The sequence below is a fragment of the Notolepis coatsorum genome (assembly GCF_963971535.1).
Source record: "Notolepis coatsorum genome assembly, chromosome: 5".
NCBI lineage: Eukaryota > Metazoa > Chordata > Actinopteri > Aulopiformes > Paralepididae > Notolepis > Notolepis coatsorum.
Window position 1 is genome coordinate 15,063,543 of NC_140169.1, and position 14,072 is coordinate 15,077,614.

Consider the following 14,072-nt stretch of genomic DNA (forward strand, 5'->3'; position numbering starts at 1 on the left):
AGAACTGCAGAGAGAGGGAGGGGGAGAGAGAGGGGGAGAGCGGGGAGAGAGAGAGGGGGGAGGGAGAGAGAGAGTGGGGAGAGAGAGAGAGAGGGAAAGAGAGAGGGAGATAGGGGGGAGAGATAGGGGGAGGGAGGGAGAGAGAGAGGAGAGATAGGGGGGAGAGAGGGAGGGAGTTGGGAGAGGGAGAGAGAGAGAGATGGATGAGGCGAGGCACAGAGGAGACGGTTACTACGGAACACGGCACCATCCATCCGTATGCACGGCTTCTCTGTATTGGACAGAACTGCAGAGAAATAAGTCGGGTCAATGTGAGATAAAAGGAGGGTGCATCCCATTACTGTGGGGCAACAACACCAAGTACCCTGTGGAAGTGTACTAGATATTTTGCAGCCACAAGTTCATGTCCCCTAAAACTACACCAACAAGAGGAAAGAAAAAGGAACAAAAAATCAGTGGGTCTCTACAGACAGTGATCTTTTGTCAGTAAATTCATTGCTTGTTTGTTTACTGTGTGCGTAAGAATTGTGTGTGTGTGTGTGTGTGTGTGTGTGTGTGTGTGTGTGTGTGTGTGTGTGTGTGTGTGTGTGTGTGTGTGTGTGTGTATAAAGGGTGAGGGGGGGTGGGGGGTGGAAATGGGATAGGTTATTCCAGTAGCTTTTCATTTAGCAGTAGAAATACAAAGACCTATTCGCTATTTGTGATGCCTTAATGTTATTTTACGCTGGCTGTTGCAACCCGCTGAAGGTAATGGAAGGTAATGGACTTCTGTGAAGGTAATGGACTTCTCTCGCGTGGCCTGCTTGTAAAAATGATATGTCCTTTCTGTTTCCATCTTAACGATACCGCCTAATTCACTGCAGACGTCGTGGTCAAACGCAACATTAAAAGGTATTACAGTTTACTGGTTTTAGCAGATTTGAAAAGCTAAACAAAACAAACAAAGCCAGTTGATTAGACTCGTGAAGCATGTCTTGGAGCAGGCGTGCTTCCGATAAGGGCTGCTAAGTAGGACATTTACAGCTCTACACTGCTCCGTTCTTTGACGGAGAACGTACCCCTGTCCCCACGGGCAGTACTTTTTATTTTTTATTTTTTAATCTTTCCCCCCTCCTTTTTCCGATTTTCTCCCATCCCACTGTTAGTCGTTATGCCAATTCCCAACCCCCTTCCTGGTTGTTGCGCACCGCCCCCTACTGTTGGTCCGAGAGGCCGGAGACTGTCACATGCTTTCCTCCGACGCATGTGCAGCCAGCCGGCAGCCAGCCTGGCAGCGCAGATTCTCACCGGGAGAGTGTAACGTGTGGAAGGTCGCACTACCTCTCTCCAGATCCTACCCTCGCTGTGCAGGCGCCCCGACCGAACTGTAGGGGTCGCTGTCCACAACGCCCAGGACCCACCCACGGCTTCCCTCCCCCTAACTCAGCCAAACGAGTTAGTATAGCGATCAGCCCAAGCCAAGGCAATGCTGACTCTCCGGGAGTCAAGACCGCAGCCTCTTGCATTGGTGACGAGCACAATCTCCGCTCCACGGGCAGTACTTGACGGTGTAACTTGCACAAAATCCATTTGCTGTGGAGATCTACTGTAAAGTGTATGCTGCTATTCTGTGTATTACGCTGTTTGTCTGTGTATTACGCTGTTTGTGTCTGTGGCCTTGGTGTTGTGCACGTGACCGTCATGGCTGAGGGATACCTCAACGGTCGGGATTTCGGGTCCATTTTCTCGCTGCTATTTTTCATTACGCAGCGAGAGAGAGAATATTTCTTTCTTATATATTTCTCTCATTTGGCTGACGTAATAATAGTGGAATTCAAATATGCCCAGCCTTTTCCTAGGGACCGCCTGGGACCCCATCAATGACCCCTGGGGGTCCCCGGACCCCATGTTGAGAACCACTGACATGAAGCACTTTCAATTCAAGTATGAAAAAAAATAATAATACATGAAAATTAAAGTTGGAGATTGGAGCAACAATTTGTTATTTGCCACTTTTCCTAGTGGCTGAAGTGCTAATTTATAAATGTTTTGTGTGGCAAGAGTAGCCTGGCGTAGAAGAAGAATAAAATACACATAACCCCAAACCCCAAGGTATCCTTTTCACTCCATTAGGCAACACTTTTCTTTAGGGGCATGGCCACCGGCGATTAAGTACCTAGAACTAATGAACTGTATGATAACAGACCGTTAATTAACCATCAGTTATTCAAGTCAGAGACCCGGCATCTCATCTGCAGGGAGATCCTTCCGGAATGGCAGATAGTCGACTACCCCCCCCCCCCCCTCCCCCCCAAAATGTAAAAAAAAAAATATACATATATATATATATATTCTTTTTTTTACCATTCCATTTGGGCTGTGGGGGGTGCTTAATGGCTGAAGGAGTCGACTGAAAGGCTTCTTGTCCTCTGCGAAAGCATGCAATTGGTCCACTGATGGTTACATCTTGATATTTGTCTAGTGTGTTCATTAGATGGGTGAAATCCTCTTTCAGTGCCTCTGTGCCCGTTTTCTTAGGCAGTTAGCCTCGCTGGTATGCGCGCCATTAGCGTTAGCCACGCTTCTAGGCCTCTTTGCTTTTGGAAAGAATGATAGAAAAAAGAATATATTATATATATATTTTCTTTGCATTCGACTAAGAGGTTGGCAGTCGACTACGGCTCTTTTCGGTCGATTAGTCGACTATTCGACTAGTCGAGGTCAGCCCTAGCTTCTACTTTGCTTGCCAACAAAGAACTATCCATTTCACTCCTCAAATCCCCATTTTCTACCCGCTTCCCTCTAAATTAATGTGTTTGTAACAGTGTGTTAATTCCTTGTGTGTTAGTTCCTTATTAGTTCCTATAGGTACTTAATAATTTATTATTATTATTATGCCTCTTAAACTAATGTTTTTAATTCCTTATTACCCTAATCATTGTCCTGTGACTTTACCGGGGCATTGTGAAGCTCTGTGAGTTTAGAGTCTAGACCAAGCGGTTTGTCTTTTGAAGCTGTGATGCTATCTACATGATGGAGGAGAATGTGTTGAAATTCAAGGCAGGTGTGTTTTATTTTTTGTTTGTTTTTGATTGACATTGAGAACTTGCAACAGTGTTATCTCTTTAGAGTTATTGGGCTTGACAGCAGGGCCGTGCAGAGACCTTTAGAGGGGCAGGTGCTAAAGACAGACCTCAGACAGACTTATTTATTTGTATTTATAATATTATTAATTGTTATAATTATTCTTGGGCATTGCCCTTTACACAAAAATAAAATAATAAAAAGGGAAAAAAGGGGACTTTGGTCATCAAGGGGCACATGGGCAAGTGCTTTGGCACCCAAAGCCCCCTTCCTCTGCACGTGCCTGCTTGACAGTAACCCATACCTTCTCCTGGCTCCAGACCTGCGGTAGGTACAGAGTGTCCGTCTGTCATGCTCGGCTCCCCAGCTCCTCCACTAGTTCGTCACTAACTCTGTTATGACCTCAACCCAGCCAGCAGCGGAGGAGCGGATGAGCACATTTCACTGAGTGTACTCGGGGGGAAAAAACTCAAGCGCCTCGGCGGCACAATGGAGTGACGTGGGCGCCGGTCCGCGGCTTTTGTGGAGCCGCTCTCGATGCGGATGCATAATGTTCCCTAACAGCGGGAGTGACAGACGGGTCTGTGCGACGGAATCTTTAAAAAAAAGAAAAGCCTTTTCGTGATTTATGTGTCTCGTTATTCTATTGGGAGTGAAAAATAACGTTGAATGTCTTAAAATATTGATGTAAAATGCACAGGGGAGAATGGAGAGAGAGAGAGAGCTCCTTCATGTCAAGTTGGCCAGGTTTATGGTATGTTGGTCAGATTCAGGTCAACCAAGAGGTTCTCCAAAGTTCTTGTTGCTTATTATCACCTCCCTGTCGCTCCCATTCCTCCCAGTGGACGGGGGAAGGGGGGAGTGAGCCAGGATTGTTGTGTATACTAATTACCTTATTTCACTCATTTCAATTGGAATACTGTATGTGCCAGTAGGGGTGTAACAATGCATCGCAAATTTCGCAATGCATCGATCCTAAGGTGACGATTCAAATGCATCGATTTGAAAATGTTAGAATCGTTTAGAATAAATTTATATATATATATATATATATATATATATATATATATATATATATATATATATATATATATATATATATATATTATTTTTTATGTCGATTTTTTATTGACCTATAGTCCATTCATGGTGAGTGAATCAGTTCCCCCAGCCACATTTGTGTATACATTTTGGGGGAATTAACTGATCGTGGTCAAATGAAGAGATTTCATGATGCATTGAATCGTTGCCTGAAGAATCATAATCGAATCGAATCGTTGTGGGGTCAAATATTTACACCCCTAGTGCCCAATGCATGCATGGTTTTAATTGAAAGGGCCCCCAACATACTGTTTAAAAAGTACACTCACTCAGTTCTGTCAGATACTCTTTACCAAAAGGCCCTAGAAATGAGTTTTCCAGAGCTGTTTTATGACATGTTTCTCTTCCCATCGGCGTCATCATGTATGTCATCCCTCAGTGTTTCCGGGGACCTTGGAAGGGACAGTGACAGTGACAGAGCTGATGCCCTCAAGGCCCTTCCCTTCCGTTCAGGCTGGATCCCTGTAGTCTTCCTCAGACCACAGCCACACACTCGAGCACCACACACCCACCGGCGCTTCCTGCCTCATTGCTCTGCTCAGCGTATGGTCCAAAGTAGGGGATGGCGGTGGGGATGACGGGGGGGGGGGGGGGGGGCTGCGCGTAGCTCCTGTCCCTTTAGCGATTATACGGTATTGTCTTGTCTTCGGGCGCACAGCCATACAGCTCACTCATAACCATGTGTCCTCCAGGGGAAAGGAACACACTAGCTGCTGTAAGCTCTCTGAGCCTATGGGCACGGGCACACACACACAGACATATAAACACTCACACACAAACATATAAACACACACATAAACACTCACACACAAACATATAAACACACACACACACATATAAACACACACACGTATAAACACACATATAAACACACACACATAAACACTCACACACAAACATATAAACACACACACATAAACACACACGTATAAACACTCACACACAAACATATAAACACACACAAACACGTGAGCACACGTACACACACACACACTTTAGTAAACAACAGACAGAGGAGATGTATGTGTCTGCTGTTAGCAGTTTTCCTGCAGAATGCTTAATGGAATGGTCTGTATGTTATTGTTCACAGGCGTGGCTTGGAGAGCTCTCTTCAAGGCTGATTTCCCAATGGTGTAGAGACCATGTTTACACTCGCGTGCGCGAAGCACTGGCGAGGGGCTATTACAATCACTCCTGTCAGTGGGTGTATGTGTGTGGGTGTGTGTGTCTGTCTGTCTATCTGTGTCTCTGCACCATAATCAGCCATAACCCCTACGGTTCTCATCCAATATGGATGAGACTTAGCACATAGGCTGACCGCAGGCCCAGGGCCCGATTCCCCGTACCTGGCTAATTGAGTTCGCCGGATAATTTTCAGCATAGCTTGACTTAAACCAGACATTCACGTTCCCCGACGTCGGATTTTCTAAATCGCCATGGTAACAGATCAGAAAGTTTGAACCTGCTCCGGAGCAGGGTTAAGTTCAGTTAGCTGGATGAACCATGGCCACACCCTCGCAAAGAAATGCCAGCTCGTTTCCTGAAATAATTACCACAGTGTAGATCTGCATTATACCATTCTAAATTATGTTTTTGTGCTTCGTTTTCCTAGAGGGGGCTTTTGAAATGTAAAATAATAGACCTAAATGCTGATAATAAATCATATTCAGCCTATAGATTTACTTTGTCCTAAATAATGCACGTCATATACGGCGCTCGGAGTCGCGATACACACTGCATGTGCTTATTTTAATAACGGATCATTGCAAATGTGAATGCCGCGGGAATATTTTTAATTAATGAAAGTATGAAACCTCAGCGTTTGTATGAAAGCAAATGAGTGCCAGAAGTATTTGAATTTAATCAGACACCGCATTTATAGCATTGAAAATAAAAACATGTATCTGAATTTGAAAACATGTATCTGAATTTTTTCAGACACCGCATTTTTGTATCTGAATTATTTCAGACACCGCATTTATAGTTTCAGACACCAAATTTATAGCATTGCAAATAAATACTTTGAAAATCATGTATCTGAATTTCTTTGCTCCGAATTTACCTATGCGAAATAAAAATGCAGTGTTAATAAAACAATTCGAATGCATAATAAAATTCAATTCGACGCCAAAAAAAAAATTCGATGCATAATTGCAATGTATATAATTCTATGTCAAAAATTCGATGCATAATTGCGGTGTATGGAATTCGATGTAAAAAACCAACATCCGGGTATCCAGCTGCAGAACCACAGAACCACGACAGCAGCAGCAGGCTGAGGCCCCTTGCTTCCATTGGCTGATTTGGGTCACGTGATTTGGGTCACGTGACCGTCCCACCCAATGGCTGAATTGGAGTATTGCACTGCGGGCATTGGCTGATGCACTGCGGGATTGATTGATTGATTGATTGAAAACTTTATTAACAGATTGCAGAATGGGTACACGTGACCGCCACAGGCCCTGATTGATTGATTGAAAACTTTATTAACAGATTGTAGAATGGGTACAGTGACCGATTGATTGATTGATTGATTGAAAACTTTATTAACAGATTGCAGAATGGGTACAGTGACGTCACAGGCCCGGATTGATTGATTGATTTGATTGATTGATTGATTGATTGAAAACTTTATTAACAGATTGTAGAATGGGTACAGTGACCGATTGATTGATTGATTGATTGAAAACTTTATTAACAGATTGCAGAATGGGTACAGTGACGTCACAGGCCCGGATTGATTGATTGATTGAAAACTTTATTAACAGATTGCAGAATGGGTACAGTGACGTCACAGGCCCGGATTGATTGATTGATTGATTGAAAACTTTATTAACAGATTGCAGAATGGGTATAGAGGTGTGATAGGTGTGATAGGTGTGATAGGTGTGAGAGGTGTGATAGGTGTGATAGGTGTGATAGGTGGGATCGGTGTGATAGGTGTGATAGGTGTAATAGGTGTGAGAGGTGTGATAGGTGGGATCGGTGTGAGAGGTGTGATAGGTGTGATAGGTGTGAGAGGTGGGATCGGTGTGAGAGGTGTGATAGGTGGGATCGGTGGAATAGGTGTGATAGGTGTGATAGGTGGGATCGGTGTGATAGGTGTGAGAGGTGTGAGAGGTGTCCGATCATGTCACACCTCTCACACCTATCACACCGATCCCACCTAGCACACCTCTCACACCTGTCACACCTATCACACCTATCACACCGATCCCACCTATCACACCTCTCACACCTATCACACCTATCACACCTATCACACCTCTCACACCTATCACACCGATCCCACCTATCACACCAATCCCACCTCTCACACCTATCACACCTCTCACACCTATCACACCGATCCCACCTATCACACCTATCACACCTCTCACACCTATCACACCTCTCACCTCTCATACCTATCACACCTATCACACCTCTATACCCATTCTGTGTTGTATATTTCCAGAGCTTTATTCCTTGTTGCACCATACACCATACTGAGACACAACATACAGCATGAACAGGAAGTACTACATATCTGTTTACAAGCAGAGGGTGGTATTGACTGATAGTGCCATCTAGTGGTAAGGTAAAAGTACTGTATTACAACACTCCCACTTAATTTTACAATGGCATTCAAGTCCCTTTAAATAATATTACAACACTCCCACTCAATTGTACAATGGCATTAAGTGCCTTTAAATAATATTACAGAGCCATGCTCTCCTTCATAAAAAAAACATCAAGAAAAAATATCTTTAAACAACAACAAAATAATACTTTCTCTTTTTACAATGCTTTTACTGGAACTCTTTTTCACATTTTTCAGACTTGCTTTGACCAGGCAGCGTTCGGCGTTCACCTGTCAAGCACAAATAACCACTCTATTTAAATAGGAAAAAGTCCAATCTCTCCCCTAAGGTACTCAAACCTCTGTTTAGTCAGTGGCTTGGTAAAGATGTCTGCTTTCATGTCATTTGTTGGACAATATTGCAGTTCTATTTGCCCATTCTGCACACATTCACGGATGTAGTGGTAGCGAATGTCTATGTGTTTTGTCCTGGAGTGGTTCACGGGATTCTTCGCGATTGCGATGGCTCCTTGGTTGTCTTCCAGGATCACTGTGGACGTAGCCTCCACTCCGAGATCGCTCAGTAGTCGTCACAGCCAGACACCTTCTTGAGCAGCTTGACTGAGTGCGATGTACTCAGCTTCTGCTGTTGAAAGTGCAACTGTTGCCTGTTTCTTGCTAAGCCAGCTCACCGCTCCTCCACACAGTAGAAAGATGTTGCCTGTTGTTGAGCGGTGGTCATCCTGATCACCAGCCCAGTCAGCATCTGATAATCCAATCAAAGCTCCAGAGTCTGACTGCTCATACTTGAGAGCAAGGTTCACTGTCCCTTTCAAGTATCGAAGTATCCTCTTCACAGCAGTCAGATGTGAAGCATCTGGATTTGCATTGAACTTTGACACAGCACTCACTGCCTGAGCTATGTCTGGTCGTGTGGCCATTGCAGCATACAGCAGACTTCCTACCATTGACTGATAGGTATGTTGGTGCACTGGCTTACTGACACCATCACTTTTCCTCAATCTGACATTGCCATCAGCAGGAGTTGCTACAGGATTTGCATCATCCATTCCATATTTCTGAAGAATGGTTTCAATGTACTGCTTTTGATGAAGAAATACACTGTTCTTATTTCGGATCACTGAGACGCCCAGGATATAGGAGAGCTCACCCATGTCTTTCATCTTGTAGCGCTCCTTGAGAGCCATTTTCAGCTCGTTCATGCTCTCAGTCGACTCCGTTATCAGAATGAGATCATCAACATATACTGCGAGTATTTCAAGCTGTTGTCTTGATCTCACAAACACACAGGGGTCTGATGTGCTCTGTTTGAATCCAATTTCCATCATGAACTGTGTGAAAGCCTTGCTCCAGCAGCGAGGAGACTGCTTCAGTCCATAGATCGATTTATTCAGTTTGCATACCAGGTGTTCCTCCCCTGGTTTGATGTAGCCCTCTGGTTGCTCCATGTAGATTTCCTCTTCCAGGTGTCCATTAAGGAATGCAGTTACGACGTCCATCTGGTGCACCTGTAGATTGTTTTGAATAGCAAAGGACAGTAGTGTACGAATAGAGCTGAATCGTACCACAGGTGAAAATGTTTCATCATAGTCAGCACCATACAACTGTGAGTAGCCCTTGGCGACGAGTCTGCATTTGTATCTCTCCACTCGTCCATCACTGTGATGCTTGACTTTGAACACCCATCTTGATCCTACTGTCTTTCTTTCTCTTGGTAAATCCACTAAGTCCCATGTCTCATTTTCCAGCAGCGACTCATATTCCAAATCAGCCGCCTCCTGCCATTCCTTTGCATTAGGACTCACCATTGCTTCTTTCAGTGTGATTGGCTCTGTCACACGACACATATCGGCATGATGATCAACAGTCACTGTATCAGCAAAGTCATCATATCCATATCTCCTTGGAGCATTTCTGATTTTGCCGCTTGTTCTGACAGTGCTATCGACCTCATCATCTTGTGTTTCACACTCCTCTGTTTTAATGATTATTTCGTTCTTCACTCTCACCTGTTTTAATCGTCATCTCGCCCTTTACTTCCTGTTTACAGTTGAAGTTTGATTAATCAAAGATGACATCTCGACGGATTAGAATTCTCCTTTTCTCTTCATCGTACAGGCGATAACCCTTGGCATTGTTTGCATATCCCACAAAACGAAGCTTCACAGCCTTTTTGTCCAGTTTCCTTCTCTCTGAATCTGGGATATGTGCATAAGCAACACAGCCAAACACCTTCATGTGACTCATGTCAGGTTTCTTTCCATACCATCTCTCATAGGGAGTCTCTTGCTTCAGGACAGATGTGGGCAGCCTGTTCTGTATGTAAGCTGCGGTGGCTACAGCCTCTGCCCAGTGCATCTTCGGCAACTTAGCATGTGACAGCATGCTTCTAGCTGCTTCAACTAATGTCCTATTTTTTCTTCCTGCAACACCATTTTGCTGTGGTGAGTGAGGTACAGTCATTTCATGGTGGATGCCTTGAGCTTTCAAATATTCTTGAAACTCCTTTGATGTGTACTCACCACCATTGTCTGTTCTCAGCCTCATGACACTCTGCCCACACTCATTTGAGAATGTTCTCTCAAATTCCTTGAATTTGTGTAACACCTCATTCTTCTGTTTCAGAAAGTATACCTTGCAGCATCTAGAGTAATCATCAATGAAAGTCACAAAATATTTTGCTCCACTTACAGATTCAGTCTGCATGGGACCACAGACATCACTGTGAATCAGCTGCATCTTGCGTTTGGAACGGATTTCTCCAATCGACTTGTATGGCTTTTTAGCCAGCTTGCCTTCCACACATCCTTCACAGAAGAGAACCTCTTTCTCTGCAGAGAAGTCCACTCCATTCACCAGATACTTTAGTTCCTTCAGCTTGGTGGTGTGACCAAGGCGCTGGTGCCACAGGCTGGCTGCTACTGATGCACTATGACAGACAGATGAACTTCCTTCAACATCCAGCTGATAGAGCCCATCAGCTCTTTGTGTTCCCATTCCATGAAGAGTTCTATCTTTTCCACGTATGTAGCAGCGAGACTTCCTGAACTGCACTGTATTTCCTTTCTTGGTAGCAGCTCCCACTGAGAATAGATTCCCAGATAGCTTTGGAACATACAGCACGTCATACATTGTGACTTTTTTTACATCACTTGATTTAAAAGTCATTTTCATGTTGACATGTCCAAGTCCTAGGGCTTCAACCACCCTGCCGTCACCGAGTCTCACAGACTGTGCTTTTGAGAATTGCTGGTATCCTTGAAGAACCTTTTTATCACATGTCATGTGCTTTGATGCTCCAGAATCAATTAACCACTCAGCATGTTGTGGTCTGTCAGTCGGGGTTGCCTCTCTGGCGACAAAGGTACTTTCAGATGAATCTTCATCATCGTAATACATCATGTTTTTGGCCTTGTGGGTTTTCTTCTTAGTTTTGTATTTCAAGCTTGGACAGTCACGTTTAATATGTCGTTCTTTTCCACACTTGTAGCACCTCCATTTGCTTGCTCTTTCTACTCCCATTGACTGACCACCACTGGAGTTATTCTGCACATTTCCTCGAAAACGTGAAGACATGGCTGATGCACCATCTGATGTAGCACTACTTGAGTTAACATTAGCATTCACTTGCTTTTGCTCTTCATTTGTTAATGATTGCTGAACAAACTGCAGTGTCAGACTGTCAATCTTTGTTTCTAGTGCAGTGACAATTGTAGCATAACATGGTGGCAAACTACCCAAAAGTGTTACAATTTGGTCTTCCTCTTCAATTACAGCTCCTATTGCTGATAGCTGGTCAGTGAGCTCCTTCATCCGTTTTAAATGTTCAGTTAAACCATCTCCTTCCTTCATTTCACATCGAAAATACTTTTTCTTCAGAAACAGTTTATTTGCCAAAGTATCTCTCTCAAAATGGCCTTTCAGCGTGGTCCACGCCTCTTTGGGAGTCTGGCAGCTTGTTATCAGGTACAACTGGGGTGTACTTACATTCAGCACTAACATAGAGAATGCCTTCTCTCTCTGTTTATCAAACTCAGCCCGTGCTTGAGCATTAGCATCTGCAGCTAATGTATCCGTCTCAATTAGCATACCCCATAGTCCTTTAGCTTTTAGCAAGTGCTCCATCTGAAACTTCCATGTTGCCCAGTTCTCTGGTCCGCTCAGCCGGTCAATAAACAGCTTGTCATCCATTGTGAAATCCCACAACACTGTTCATCTCACACAAAACTCTGTGTAGCTTCTTAGCGTTGTTCTGGTCCCATAACCTGTTGTATATTTCCAGAGCTTTATTCCTTGTTGCACCATACACCATACTGAGACACAACATACAGCATGAACAGGAAGTACTACATATCTGTTTACAAGCAGAGGGTGGTATTGACTGATAGTGCCATCTAGTGGTAAGGTAAAAGTACTGTATTACAACATTCTGCAATCTGTTAATAAAGTTTTCAATCAATCAATCAATCAATCCGGGCCTGTGACGTCACTGTACCCATTCTTCAATCTGTTAATAAAGTTTTCAATCAATCAATCAATCAATCAATCCGGGCCTGTGACGTCACTGTACCCATTCTGCAATCTGTTAATAAAGTTTTCAATCAATCAATCAATCAATCGATCACTGTACCCATTCTACAATCTGTTAATAAAGTTTTCAATCAATCAATCAGATCAATCAATCAATCCGGGCCTGTGACGTCACTGTACCCATTCTGCAATCTGTTAATAAAGTTTTCAATCAATCAATCAATCAATCAATCGGTTACTGTACCCATTCTACAATCTGTTAATAAAGTTTTCAATCAATCAATCAGGGCCTGTGGCGGTCACGTGTACCCATTCTGCAATCTGTTAATAAAGTTTTCAATCAATCAATCAATCAATCCCGCAGTGCATCAGCCAATGCCCGCAGTGCAATACTCCAATTCAGCCATTGGGTGGGACGGTCACGTGACCCAAATCACGTGACCCAAATCAGCCAATGGAAGCGAGGGGCCTCAGCCTGCTGCTGCTGTGGTGGTTCTGTGGTTCTGCAGCTGGATACCCGGATGTTGTTTTTTTACATCAAATTCCATACACCGCAATTATGCATCGAATTTTTTACATCGAATTATATACACCGCAATTATGCATCGAATTTTTTTTTGGCGTCGAATTGAATTTTATTATGCATTCGAATTGTTTTATTAACACTGCATTTTTATTTCGCATAGGTAAATTCGGAGCAAAGAAATTCAGATACATGATTTCCAAAGTATTTATTTGCAATGCTATAAATTCGGTGTCTGAAACTATAAATGCGGTGTCTGAAATAATTCAGATACAAAAATGCGGTGTCTGATTAAATTCAAATACTTCTGGCCTTTCAGCGTGGTCCACGCCTCTTTGGGAGTCTGGCAGCTTGTTATCAGGTACAACTGGGGTGTACTTACATTCAGCACTAACATAGAGAATGCCTTCTCTCTCCGTTTATCAAACTCAGCCCGTGCTTGAGCATTAGCATCTGCAGCTAATGTATCCGTCTCAATTAGCATACCCCATAGTCCTTTAGCTTTTAGCAAGTGCTCCATCTGAAACGTCCATGTTGCCCAGTTCTCTGGTCCGCTCAGCCGGTCAATAAACAGCTTGTCATCCATTGTGAAATCCCACAACACTGTTCATCTCACACAAAACTCTGTGTAGCTTCTTAGCGTTGTTCTGGTCCCATAACCTGTTGTATATTTCCAGAGCTTTATTCCTTGTTGCACCATACACCATACTGAGACACAACATACAGCATGAACAGGAAGTACTACATATCTGTTTACAAGCAGGGCGAAATCCCTACTGGTTGGCACAGTCTACAGGCCGCCAGATCATAGTGGCTTTTATGATACAATGGATGGGTGTTTAGCTGGAGTTGAGGATGTAGACAAAATTCTTATTGGAGACTGGAACACGGATATGCAACGAAAAGATGCACCCGTCTTCCAGGCCTTCAGTAGGTTTTGTGATCTGCATGGCCTCAGCCAGCTAATCACCCAACCCACACGTGTATGTGAATCAACTCAGACTACCATTGACCTCATTCTGACCTCCGACAAGTCCAAGATCTCAAATAAAGGGGTTATAGCATGTGGGTTAAGTGATCATTATATGATATTCTGTACCCGAAAAAAACTAAAACAAAAGGCTGGCTGCCACAAAACAGTCACATCTAGAGACCTCAAAACCTACTCTAGCGAGGCCTTCAACCTTGAACTGGAGAGTCTGGACTGGTCAGATGAACTCAATGGTACACTGGTTGACGAAACATGGCTTGGTTTCAAAACCAAATTCTCAG

General features: G+C 43.7%; 1 protein-coding gene across 1 annotated transcript in view; it reads left to right on the forward strand.

The window, feature by feature from the left end:
* The window catches only part of cckbrb (cholecystokinin B receptor b), a gene marked incomplete at both ends in the record, with an annotated part of 211,543 nt that extends 210,782 nt beyond the window's left edge, over positions 1-761 (forward strand). The window contains 1 exon segment of the mRNA XM_084314019.1: positions 748-761. Coding sequence (XP_084170145.1) covers positions 748-761 — 14 coding nt within the window.
* Positions 762-14,072: the final 13,311 nt, after the last annotated feature.